Raw genomic sequence first — 12,600 nt, 5'->3', positions numbered from 1 at the left:
CACTAGGTGAATGTTGAAGGTCAGACCCTCCACCACCAAGCCTGTGTGCTGCAGCATATAGTCATGTCAGGGAATAATTGTGCCTGTTACTTTTATCCATACCATGTATGTAGAGGTAATGATAAAAGAGACATGGAAGAACTGGAGATAGGAATCAAAGTCCCTGAACAATTCATAAAATCAGTTAGGTTCATGGAATATAAGTTATATATTAAAATAGGATTGCATAGATTAGATAAGATGGAATAGTTTCCTTATCTTGGAAGTATTTGGACCACAATGGTCGAAGTAGTAGGGATAAACAGAGAGAAATTGAATTAGGTAAAGAAGCTTTCACAAGGGGAAGGGAATTGATGACAGGGATTTTGAGTAAGGATGTTAAGAAAAGCTCATCAAAAACTTTTATATGGAGTGTAGTTATGTACGATGTGGAAACATGGTCACACTAATGAGGAAGTGCTTAGTATGATGGGAGAGGAGAGGGGATTGATGGGAGAAATCCAAAGGAGGCAGGATAGATGGATGCATATCATTCTGATTGGCAATGAGATATCAAAGACTGTGCTTGAGGAGAGAATGTTATGCAAGCAAGGAAAGGGTAGATATAGGATAGGCATGTTGGATGGAATAAAAAGAGGAAGGAAATATGCAGAATTGAAGAGGGGCTTAGTGTATCATTCACAGTGAGAATCTTAACAATCACTCATTTTCTGTTCTGTTATTTTCATCTAGCAACTCTCACTTAAGAAGTAAATTTTTAGAAGAATGTATAGGATTTTATGATACAAAGTTTGCATTCAAATTAAAATTTATTCATGCAAATCTGTTTAATTTTTTAGAACTTTTTACGCAATTTAATTCAATTTGAAAATTGTTGAGATAAAGTTAAAATTACATTAACATATTTTGGTTATTTTTACAAGGGCTTATACCTTGAAAGTTGGCTGAGGTCATGTGACCCATGTCTTGTTTTCACCCTGTATTTTTCTTTCTTTTTCTCACTGAGGCTCTCAATTTTTAATATTTTTACACTTCTCATTTTATATCTTCTTCCCACCTTGCAAATCTTATGCACTTTCATGTATGTGTGTATTTTTATTCAGCCATGCATCTTTCTGTTTTCTATACTGACTATGGCCAATCTTAAATTCCTTATTACTTGGGGTGTGATAAGAGCTGATGGGTATATTTTTTAATGCTGAAAATTTGCATTACCTGCATCGGATGCCATACCATAATTATGAATAGTTATAACAGAAAAATCACTGAACCATTTTTATGCTATAAGCCATCAGAAAGGGGATGTGGTAGTCCAGGGGTGAATGGTAGACTACTGACCAAGGGGCCTGGGTTTGATTTCTGAGCATTGTTCTATGGGCACCCTCAGCTTCACCCAAGCTGTATGATATTTTGGGTACCAGAACTTCCTGAGAAACCAGAAGTGTTATAGGGAAAGGATCTGGCTCCCTTACCTTGATGTGTGAATTTTACATGTTGTTGGGCGTAGTATTGGGTAAACTCTACTAACACCTTCCGAACCAACCTTCGGGTAGATTACCATGTTTATGGTTAAGCCAATAGAATTCATATATCATATGTGACTGTTCAACCACATGTATCTGAGTTTTCTTGTTTTCTTCTCTAATTAAAAGTCGCGATGGATAACATTAGGAGGTTTTGGCTGGACTATACAAGAGAGTCTAGCTCAGTCTTTAGTTTATTGCACTGGGAAGAATTATTGAATGGGAGATCATATTATTCACCATGTGCGCTACACCTTCACTATTTACCAATTCCATTATATGGAACACTATTCTTTGATTGTTACCTTTTCCATAATTTGGTGCTATTGTTATGCCACTATAAAACAGGCAAGAATTACCCCATCTCCTCATGAATAAAAGGAGTCATTCAAATAAAGCATGTAAAAACAAGGAAGATCATATTATCATCATGAGTAACAGATGGACAAATTAATCTTAATATCCTTCCACCAAGTAAAATGCACTCATATGTTATAATTTCAGATAAGTTATAAAAAATCTTACATCATTTTGTTTTACAACAACAACAACAAAGCGGGAGTTGAGGCTACAGACAGCATGTGCTAGAAATGTGTCACTTGTGTTGCTACAAGTAGTGTCTTATTGATTTGTTTTTTGGTATATTTGCTCAAAAATCGATAAATATTTCGTTAATCTACAATCAAATCAAAAATTGTAACTTAACCATATGAAATTCATTCAATATTTAGTGAAAAAATTGTGGTAATCTCATTTCTGATTGAACCCTCACCTCATGTCCCTTTGAAACAAATAAAACTTGACCAGGTACAATATTCACAGCTCTAAAAGAGCAGAAGTTACTGAATATCTCCTAACTGTAAGATCAATATCATTTCCTATTATCATGAGTAACAGGTAAAAAAAGAACCAATTATAACAATATTAAATAAAAAGATCATTAAGAGTGTTCTTCACATGTTGTTGATGTTATTGTGATCTCAATAAGTTATCAGAATCAATGAACTTAAACAATTAGTCTGTATATATAGAGTTATTAAAATATTCCTCATAACTAGGAATGATAAATGATTTCTGTCAGAAAGCATGTAAACTCATGAATATTTTTTCCATAAGAGTCTGGTGCTCCATTCAACAAATGTTCATGCCATTTTTCTAGTTCGAGGCACTCTCCTGCAGCAACGGGGCATGATAATCACCCACATCAACATCACCACCAGCATGGGCACTCACACAATGCTAATGTCGAAGGTGATTCCTATTTAAGTATTATGGGCCATGTATATATATCCAGTTGACTCAAAAGTTACATCATCATGCATGTTTAATGTAAAATTCAGTGCATCCGTAATTTCATGAACAATATTTTCTAAAGTTGCATTGATTAATGTAAATCAGTTACCAAAATCTTAAAAGATGAAGTATATGAACATTTATGTCCAATATTTATTGATAGCGGCATATTCACGCCTCAGAACAATTGTTTGAACTCACCCTCAATATTTTCCCTCTTAGCAAAATTCTTTAGGAATATTTTATTGTTGATTTAAAAAAGATAATTGTGTAAATTGTTGCTAGAGGTATATTATTATTTATTTAAGGCATGAAATTCCAATACACACGTAATTTTGGATGTAGTTTCTCCTTTGCACTGGGAATCTACATAAATCAAATTAACTTGTTACACACACTAGTTAATTATTGTATGAAATACACTTCTACATGTTTTCTTATATATATATAAACATTTTCTTTTCCTTAGGTGTATTTCTCCACATTCTAGCTGATACACTTGGAAGTATTGGAGTCATAACATCCTCTGTTCTAATTGAGCAATTTGGATGGTTTATTGCTGATCCTATATGCTCAATTTTCATTGCTGTTTTAATTTTCATTAGTGTCATTCCGTTCTTGAAGCATTCTTGTTTGGTGTTGCTTCTTCGTACACCTTTAGATGCCGATAAGAAAATTGTGGCTGTAATGGAAAAAGTATGTAATATTTTGTTTAAATTTGAGCTTACTGAATATTCTTTTTGAAAAAGTTTCTTTTACTAGCTGGTATCAACCAGGATTAGTGCATTATCATAGCAAGCTGTTTGAAGAATGAAAACTGTTCATAATGAAGTGCATATCTGTACTTTTTTGCTTATAATGTTTAATCATACCAGATCTTTTTGGACTGCCTAAGGCACCTGAAGCATAAAATTTTCTGTATGCTCAAACAGTAGATATAATAGTACCAGCATAGGTTGGAACATAATTTACTGTGTAGCGCACTGCTTGAAGAGATAAAGTAATTTAAATTGTTCATTTTGTTTTTATTGTGGTAAGGAACTGGAGTTGGCACTACTAAAGTCTTCAAGTTAGTACTAATAATTTATGGTGCAATATGAGACTAACATTTACTGTAATTTCAGAACTTATTCATTATTAAGATTAAGAACATTTTTACTCTTGATTAAAATACAAAAATATTTACTGTCTAATTCTCCCACTCTAAGACTTACAGTAGACGATGTACTGTAGAAATGCACAATTACAATTTTTTCCTGCAAATTGCACCATTGAGCTCCAAGCCCTGGTTAAAGGTATAATTCACTCATTTATATATATATATGTATATATATATGTATGTATGTATGTGTATATATATATATATATATATATATATATATATATATATATATATATATATATATATATATATATACACACACAGGTATATGTGTATATGTATGTGTGTATATATATATATATATATATATATATATATATATATATATATATATATATATATATATATATATATATATATATATATATATATATATATATATATATATATATATATATATATATATATATATACACATTCAAACACGAAATCCCGCCAAACGGCGAATAAATACTCATATATACAGAAACATATATAAGGAAAAGGGATAGGAACACGTATAAAGGACGAACACAATAGAGGTGGGGAAGGCGGAATCGAACGGATCACAAGAGTAAAAATATCTCCTCAACCGGGACTCGAACACCGGATCTTTCCACTTGCCGGGCGGATGCTCTTAACCACTTGAGCTATCGAGGATAGTCAATTTACCCTGAGATCCGTGGGTCTAATATGTCGCCAAGCGCCCCGATTCTTTCAGCCAGGAATCTCCTTGGCGACATATTAGACCCACGGATCTCAGGGTAAATTGACTATCCTCGATAGCTCAAGTGGTTAAGAGCATCCGCCCGGCAAGTGGAAAGATCCGGTGTTCGAGTCCCGGTTGAGGAGATATTTTTACTCTTGTGATCCGTTCGATTCCGCCTTCCCCACCTCTATTGTGTTCGTCCTTTATACGTGTTCCTATCCCTTTTCCTTATATATGTTTCTGTATATATATATATATATATATATATATATATGTGTGTGTGTGTGTGATATATATATATATATATATATATATATATATATATATATATATATACTTTTATATATATATATATATATATATATAAGGTAATAGTTGACGCAGGAAAGATCCAAGAGAGATGGAAGGAGTATATAGAAGAACTGTATAGTAAAGAACTCAGACCAACAAAGTTAGACATTGAAAAAGAAAATGACGTAGAGGAAGACAGCTTAGGTCCAGGCATACTAGACAATGAGATAGAAAGGGCATTAAGGGAGATGAAACTAAATAAGGCCGTGGGGGTAGATAACATTCCTGTGGAACTTTTAAAATGCTTAGGAAAAGGTGGGAGGAAGAGGCTATATGGGCTGATCCGTAGTATTTATGAGGAGGGAACCTGGCCAGAAGACTTTGTCAGATCAGTTTTAGTTCCTATTCCGAAAAAGGTAAAGGCCACGTCATGTGAAGACTATAGGACAATTAGTTTGATATCCCACGCAGCTAAAGTTGTTCTCAGGATCATAAACAACAGGATAGAGAGTAGGGCAAATGATTACTTAGGGGATGATCAGTTTGGGTTTAGGAAGGGGAGAGATACTCGTGATGCCATTGCAGTAATGAGATTATTAATCGAGAGGAATATAGAACACAACCAGGAGGTATTTGCCTGTTTCGTAGATTTCGAAAAAGCATTTGATAGAGTGAATTGGGAAAAACTAATGAGTATATTGCAGAAAATAGGAATAGATTTGAGGGAAAGGAGGCTAATCCGCAACCTGTACATGTCTCAGACTGCTCAGGTGCGGGTGGGAAATGGGGAGTCAGGATGGGCAGTGTTAGGAAGGGGTGTAAGGCAGGGTTGCCCATTATCACCGTTGCTGTTCAACCTGTATGCAGAGGAAATGATCAAAGAGGCATGGGAAGAAATCGAGGTAGGAATGAAAGTGGGCGGGGAATTCGTAAAATCAGTTAGGTTTGCTGATGACCAAGCTTTAGTTTGTCAGTCAGCCAAGGGGCTGCAAGCATTGCTGAGTGAATTGGAAATTCAGTGCAACAGGTATGGGATGAGAATCAATATTAATAAAACAAAGGTTATGCGATTTTCTAGAAAGAAAAAGGCCAAGCTTAACATTAAAATAGGAGGGCAAAAACTAGAGCAGGTAGAACAGTTTACGTATCTCGGTAAGTTTTGGACCAACACGGTCAAAGTAGTAGGGACGTAAGGAGAAGAATTGCGCTAGGCAAAGAGGCTTTCACAAGGAGGAGGGAGTTGATGACGGGGACTTTGAGTAAGGATGTTAAGAAAAGTCTCTTAAAAACTTTGATATGGAGCGTATATATGTACGGTGCGGAAACGTGGTCATTGAAGCAGGAGGATAGACGTAGATTGGAGGCTTTTGAAATGTGGGTGTGGAGAAGAATGGAGAAGGTAAAATGGACAGAGAAGAAAACAAATGAGGAAGTACTTGGTATGGTGGGCGAAGAGAGGGGTTTGTTGGGAGCAATCCTATGGAGGCAGGAAAAGTGGATGAAGGGGGTGTTGACCGGCAGTGGGATGTTGAAGACTGTGATAGAGGGTAGAATGTTGGGCAAAAGAAGAAAGGGAAGGAACAGGATAGGGATGTTGGACGGGATGAAGGGAGGAAGAAAGTACTCAGAGATGAAGAGGGACCTGATATAGAGTAGGATGATGGATTTTGTGTTCTGTTAGGAGTAATAAAATATTTGTTTGGTAGTTGTGTCCATCCAAAAACCTACCTTAACCGGTAGATTACCTTTAAAAAAAAAATATATGTTTTCCTTTTTCTGCATTTTACATTTTTTACTGGGGTCCCTAGCAAAATACAAATAAAAGATTTTACTGTGTTTACTTCCACGGAAGCATTTTCTGCTGGTCTTAAATTATGCAAGTATAATTTAGTGTAAATACTCATATTCATGATGTGCTCTTAATAATAGTTGGTTCCTCTACTAGCCGGAAAATATTGTATGTGACTGTAGAGGCACACATACACAAAAAGGGCCACTCAATAAGTAACAATGCAAATTCTCTTATTTTAAAACTATTGAATGAATCTTTACCGTTTTTTCAGGGTTTTAGTTGGCCACCTTGGGATGAGTTCTGATCAGGTGTTTGATTATTTTATCTCAACTTAACCTCAAAATCTTCAGTTCTCTATAGCAGGTCTTCTAGAAGACTGTACCTTAGAAGAACGGTGCTCTGTCATTAGATTTTTAGTCACAGGTTTAAAACCAAGTGAATTATTTTCCAGAATGTTGATACAATACGGGAGAAGTTGTATGAACTGTCCAAATATTTACAAATGGGTTAATGGATTTAAAAGTGGCTGAACAAGTGTGGGTGATGAACCCCAAAGTGGGCATCCAATTTAGTTTCTGGTTCCTCTTTGGAATTGAGGATCGATGGACTTATTTGCGATAACAGAAGAATTATTGTAGAAATGAAAGCTAAAGAAGTTCAAGTAAGTTTTGGAAATATTCACAATATCATTGATTATCATTTCAAGTACAGAAAAACGTGTTCGAGATTGGTTCCTAGGCAGCTTAATGATGCTCATTAAGAATTGATGGGGATCGAGATGTTGCATGGGCTAACGTACTGGCTTCTCACCCTGAGGGCGAGGGTTCGAATCCCGGCGGTGTTGAATATTTTTCAGAGATATCTCGATCCCTACTTGAGGTGCTTTGTGGAGGGCATTTTGAGTGAATACGCCGTCCGTCGGATGGGACGTTAAGCTGCGGACCCCTTGGCGCCTTTCGTAAAGAGCAGGCTAATGCCGATGCCGGGTTTCTCTCCTCCCTTCACCCTTTCCTGTCCATCCCTTGTGGCGCAAATGACCTTAGCTGTCGGTCGCCTCCCCTAAAAACTACTGCTACTTAAGAATTGATTCTTTCCATTATTCAAGACTTAAATCAACGAAGTTTGATTGAAAGAGACACTTTTTTTTTGAAAGAATAGTGACTTTTGACGAAGTCTGGATCCATCACTACGATCCTGACCCTGAATGTTCATTCAATAGTTGTTAAATGAGAGTATTTGTGTCTTTTCTTATTGAATGACCCTCAAAACTGTTCAGAATGAACATAAGGTTTTTTATTTAAGTTAGATTGTAGATGGACATAAACTTAAAATCCCTATGTTTCTTGACCTTGCTGACAAACATAACCTGACAATCACACTAGAGTAAACCATTCTCCAATTCCACCCACATTCTACCCCCCTTCATTCTATCCAACATGTTGGAAATGAAAATATTCAGGTGAAGATGACGTTGAGCGTTGAAACCCAGGTTGTATCGTAATAAATTTTCTGTGGAATCACAAAGTTACTATTGTTTGATTTCCAATGTGAATTGATTCCATAAAGTTACACCGGAAACCATAAATTCTTTTCAACATGCCTATCCTTCTCCTTCCCTTCCTTGTTTGCCTAACCTTCTCTCCTTTGTCACAGTTTTAACATCCATCATCTTTTAGAATGCTCTGCATCCATTTTTCCTGCTGCATTTGGATTTCTGCCAACAATCCCCTCTTCTCCTCTACCCTGCCTGGTACTTAATCGTTTCTTTTTTGTCCATTTTCCCTTCTCCATACTTCTCCACACCCACATCTCGAAAGGAAAACTGTTCCACCTTACTTAGTTAATGACCTCCTATTTTAATATTTAGCTTAGCTTTTCTCTTTCTCAAAAGCTGCATAACTTATTTTGCTTATATTTAAACTCATCCCATACCTTTTGCAATGACTTTCTGGTTCACTGTGCAATGCTTCAAACTCCTTGCTTGACTGGTAAACTAAAGCTTGATCATATGAAAACCTAACTGATTTTATGAATTATCTACCAACTTTTATTCCTATCTCCAGTTCTCACCCCAATTCCTGGCAGTGCCCATCTACTACATGCGCCTGAGCATTCTAAGAAATGTAGAGGTTGTGGATCAGTTGCTTTATCCCATAGTCTACCTGTATCTTCTGTAGAAATACATTCATTTTACCCAATTTACATACTATGTCAAACTCCTTGGAATCTGTGAAATAAACAAATACATCCCAAATATACTCTTTGTTTCTTAGTATCAATGCAATCAGTGCTTCTTATGTGGATAAATGCATATTTTTATCCTCTTATATAGTATTATTTATTACTTTTATGTCTCAAAATGGAGATAGGAAGTGTCAGGTCTTTTTATCTTTAATCAAAATTAGAATACATAAAATTCCAGTGTGTGTGGTCTAATGTTATTGTTATTGCACAGTGCCAATATTTTTAAATATTGTTTTTTTAGGTTCTTTCAGTGGATGGCATAATTGGGGTTAGCCATTCACAATTTTGGCAGCATTCTGCTGATACCTGCTTTGGAACACTGCATGTTCAAGCTAAATCTGAAGCAAGTGAACAGTTGATTATTCAGCAGGTAATAAAATTACTTTTTAAATCTTTTGAGTTTAAGGATGTAGAATTGCTGATTTTAGCAGTTAAGAAATTTTCATGCATTTAATGAAAGAACCTGAAGGTTTAGTCTACATATTCAACCCACACAATTATAAATCAATGTTGAATATATACTTAATAAATTCCATCAAATTTTTAAGCCGAGCTCCTTTACTAATGAAAGCCTTCCATTGCAATAACTATACTAACTACATAACGAGTATAAATATAAAGCAGCCACTGGGTAATAAACCTAATTGTAGTTATTAAAATTATGTTTGTATGTGATGTGGGCGGCATTTTGTATGTAATGTGGAAGTTTGTTTGTATGTGATGTGGAAGTGTCATTGTATGTAAAAATATTTTGTCTCTCATCTGTTTTTATAGTGCGTGTATGTATGTAATTTTCGTTGTAAGAGTTATCTTTGACCAAACTTGACGGTTGCCACCAGGAAACTCGCCTAATTGCAACGTAATTCTAAAATAATAATAAAATAATAATAAAATAATAATAAAATAATAATAAAAAAAAAAATAACAATAAAATAACAATAAAATAACAATAAAATAACAATAAAATAATAATAAAATAATAATAAAATAATAATAAAATAATAATAAAATAATAATAAAATAATAATAAAATAATAATAAAATAATAACAAAATAATAATAAAATAATAATAATGTACAAATGTTTTCTGACATGATCAAGTCATGGAAAAACGATATCTGCTAACCTTGGTAACCATACAATTGCTCTGATATGTTAACTCTTTTTGAATTACTAAAAAATTCTAACCATACCATCTTTGAATAATGATAGTTCAGTTTTTTTTATTAAAAAAATATAATGTAATATAGTAAAAATTCAGAATATAATTCTAGTGCATAAAAAATCTAGTGCATTTTCTTCATAGGAACTCAAAAAAAGAGTGGGGATGGTACATATAAGGGCACATGCCCATTACCTTTTTGCCTGATACACTGGGTAAACATTTTGTATTTGAACCTGTTAAAATAGGGCACAAAATATTTTCTTTAAACAACATTCTGTACTATGAATAAGCTCATCCAATATTATAAAAAACAGAGCAAAATATTTGTTCCCACAGGTTATGTATATAACTTGTTTTGACGTGTAACATTGTACTGTACTGACAAAGCATTATCATAATTAGTACTCTATCAATTAGTTTTTGGATGGGCACAGACTATACATCAGTATAAGAATAATTTTCCTAGGCCCTCCTAACAAAACAAAACCTAACATTGAACATTACAACAATCCTCTTTTCATTTCTGCGTATTTCTTTCCACCCTTTATTCCATCCAATATACCAGTGTTATTCCTACTCCTTCCTCGCTTGCCTTACAGTCCATCCTCAATCACAGTCTTTAACAGCCTATTTCCAACCATAACACTCAGCATCCATCTTTCTCATTTCATAGGGGTTTCTCCTATATCCTCCCTAACATACCTAGCAGTTTCTAATATGTTTTCCTTTCTGTTATTTCATCTTTTCCATCATTTTCCACACCCTTATCAATGTTTTAACAATCCATTTCTTGACATTCTTACTCAATGTCCTCATCATCAATTCCCTCTCCCTTTTGCAAACTTATTTGCCCAACTTCATTCTTCTTCTTATATCCTTACTACTTTGAACATTTTGGTCAAGAATATTTCTAAGATAAGGAAATCATACCCATCGCACAAACATTATAATGTGCTCTGCAATGCTTCCAACTCTTTGGCTGGCTAGTAAGCTAAAGCTTGATCATCCGGAAACTTAACTGATTTTATGAACATAACAGGTTTAACTTACTGGAATTTCTTCATGATGAGGGTAAAAAAGAAACTTTACACTTCCTCAATAAAGAAGTATTTATTTTAACTTTATTGTGGAAGTGATTTTATGAATTTTCCATCAGCTTTCATTCTGTTTCCAGTTCTTTCCATGCCTCTTGAGCCGTTTCTTATACATATTTGTTGAAAAGCTTGGGTGATAATGAGCACTTCTGTCTTACCACACTTCCTAACATTGCCCATTCTGACTCTCTATCCACCACATGCCCCCGAGCAGTCTGAGACATGCACAGGTTGTGGATTAGTCTCCTATCCATCCGGTCAACTCTTATTTTCGTTAATATGAGTATATTCATTAATTTTACTCTATTCTAATTATGTAATACCTTCTTGAAAATCTATAAAACAAACAAATACATTACGAGGGTGGTCCTATAAGTACCTGGCTTGACCTAGAGATGTTGGTAGTTGTTTAAATGATATCACTGTATTAGAAAGTATGCAATCTATAAAGAATATTTTTCTAAGTTGTTTAGCATTTGTTTGGCAGCCATTAATAGTGAACGTTTTTAGTGAATTTGTGAAAATGGAGAAAATTGGTTATCACTATGTGATACAATACTTTTATTTGAAAGGCCTCTGCCAGACCAATATGAAAGCTGAACTAGATTCTACTCTGGGTGAGTCTGCTCCTTTGTTTACAGCAGTAAAATATTGGTTAGCAGAGTTTAAACGAGGCCGTACGAGCTGTCAAGATGAGCATTGCATTGGTTGACCAAATGAGGTGACGACTCCAGAAATGGTGAAGAAAATCCCCAAAGTGATATTGGATGGTTGTCAACTGGAAGTGCACAAGCTAGCAGACATAGTAGGCATTTGAAAAAGTTCAGTGCATCACATATTAACTGAAAATTTAGAAATGAGAAAGCTGTGTGCAAGATGGGTGCTGCGTTTCTCACACTCGAGCAAAACCAGTGTCATGAAGATGTTTCAATTGAGTGTTTAGCAAAGTTTCACAGCAACAAAGCCGAATTTTTGGACTCTTTCATAACCATGGATGAAATATGGGTCCATTTCTTCACACCCGTAACAAAAGAACAATGAAAACAATGGATTCAAAAGGGAGAACCGACTCCAAAGAAGGCAAAAACTTCTTTAAATCTGTGGAAAAGTACGAGTCTTTCTTTCTATTTCAATAATGGAAGGCAAAAACTGTTTCATCTGCAGGCAAGGTCATGGTGTCGGTTTTTTTGGGATGCGCGTGGGATAATTTTCAATGACTATCTTGGAAAAGGAAAAACTATCAACAGCAAGTATTATGCAAATTTATTGCAATGTTTGAGTGAAGAAATTATGCAAAAGCAGCCGCATTTGGCTAAGAAGAAAGTGTTGTTTCATCAAGACAATGCA

At 34.8% G+C, this 12,600-nt stretch overlaps 1 protein-coding gene across 4 annotated transcripts in view; it reads left to right on the top strand.

The window, feature by feature from the left end:
- Positions 1 to 12,600, top strand: part of LOC139690950 (proton-coupled zinc antiporter SLC30A5-like) — a 56,095-nt gene that overhangs the window by 42,268 nt on the left and 1,227 nt on the right. For all 4 annotated transcript variants that reach the window (XM_071588622.1, XM_071588632.1, XM_071588640.1 and 1 more), the window contains exons 11-13: positions 2,683 to 2,774; positions 3,286 to 3,512; positions 9,235 to 9,363. In XM_071588622.1, coding sequence (XP_071444723.1) covers positions 2,683 to 2,774; positions 3,286 to 3,512; positions 9,235 to 9,363 — 448 coding nt within the window. The remainder of the gene's footprint in view (positions 1 to 2,682; positions 2,775 to 3,285; positions 3,513 to 9,234; positions 9,364 to 12,600) is intronic.

The sequence above is a fragment of the Hetaerina americana genome, unplaced genomic scaffold (assembly GCF_022747635.1).
Source record: "Hetaerina americana unplaced genomic scaffold, ioHetAmer1.1.p SCAF_1, whole genome shotgun sequence".
Lineage (NCBI taxonomy): Eukaryota > Metazoa > Arthropoda > Insecta > Odonata > Calopterygidae > Hetaerina > Hetaerina americana.
Note: the sequence above shows the minus strand (reverse complement) of the source record. Positions and strands in the feature narration are given on the sequence as shown.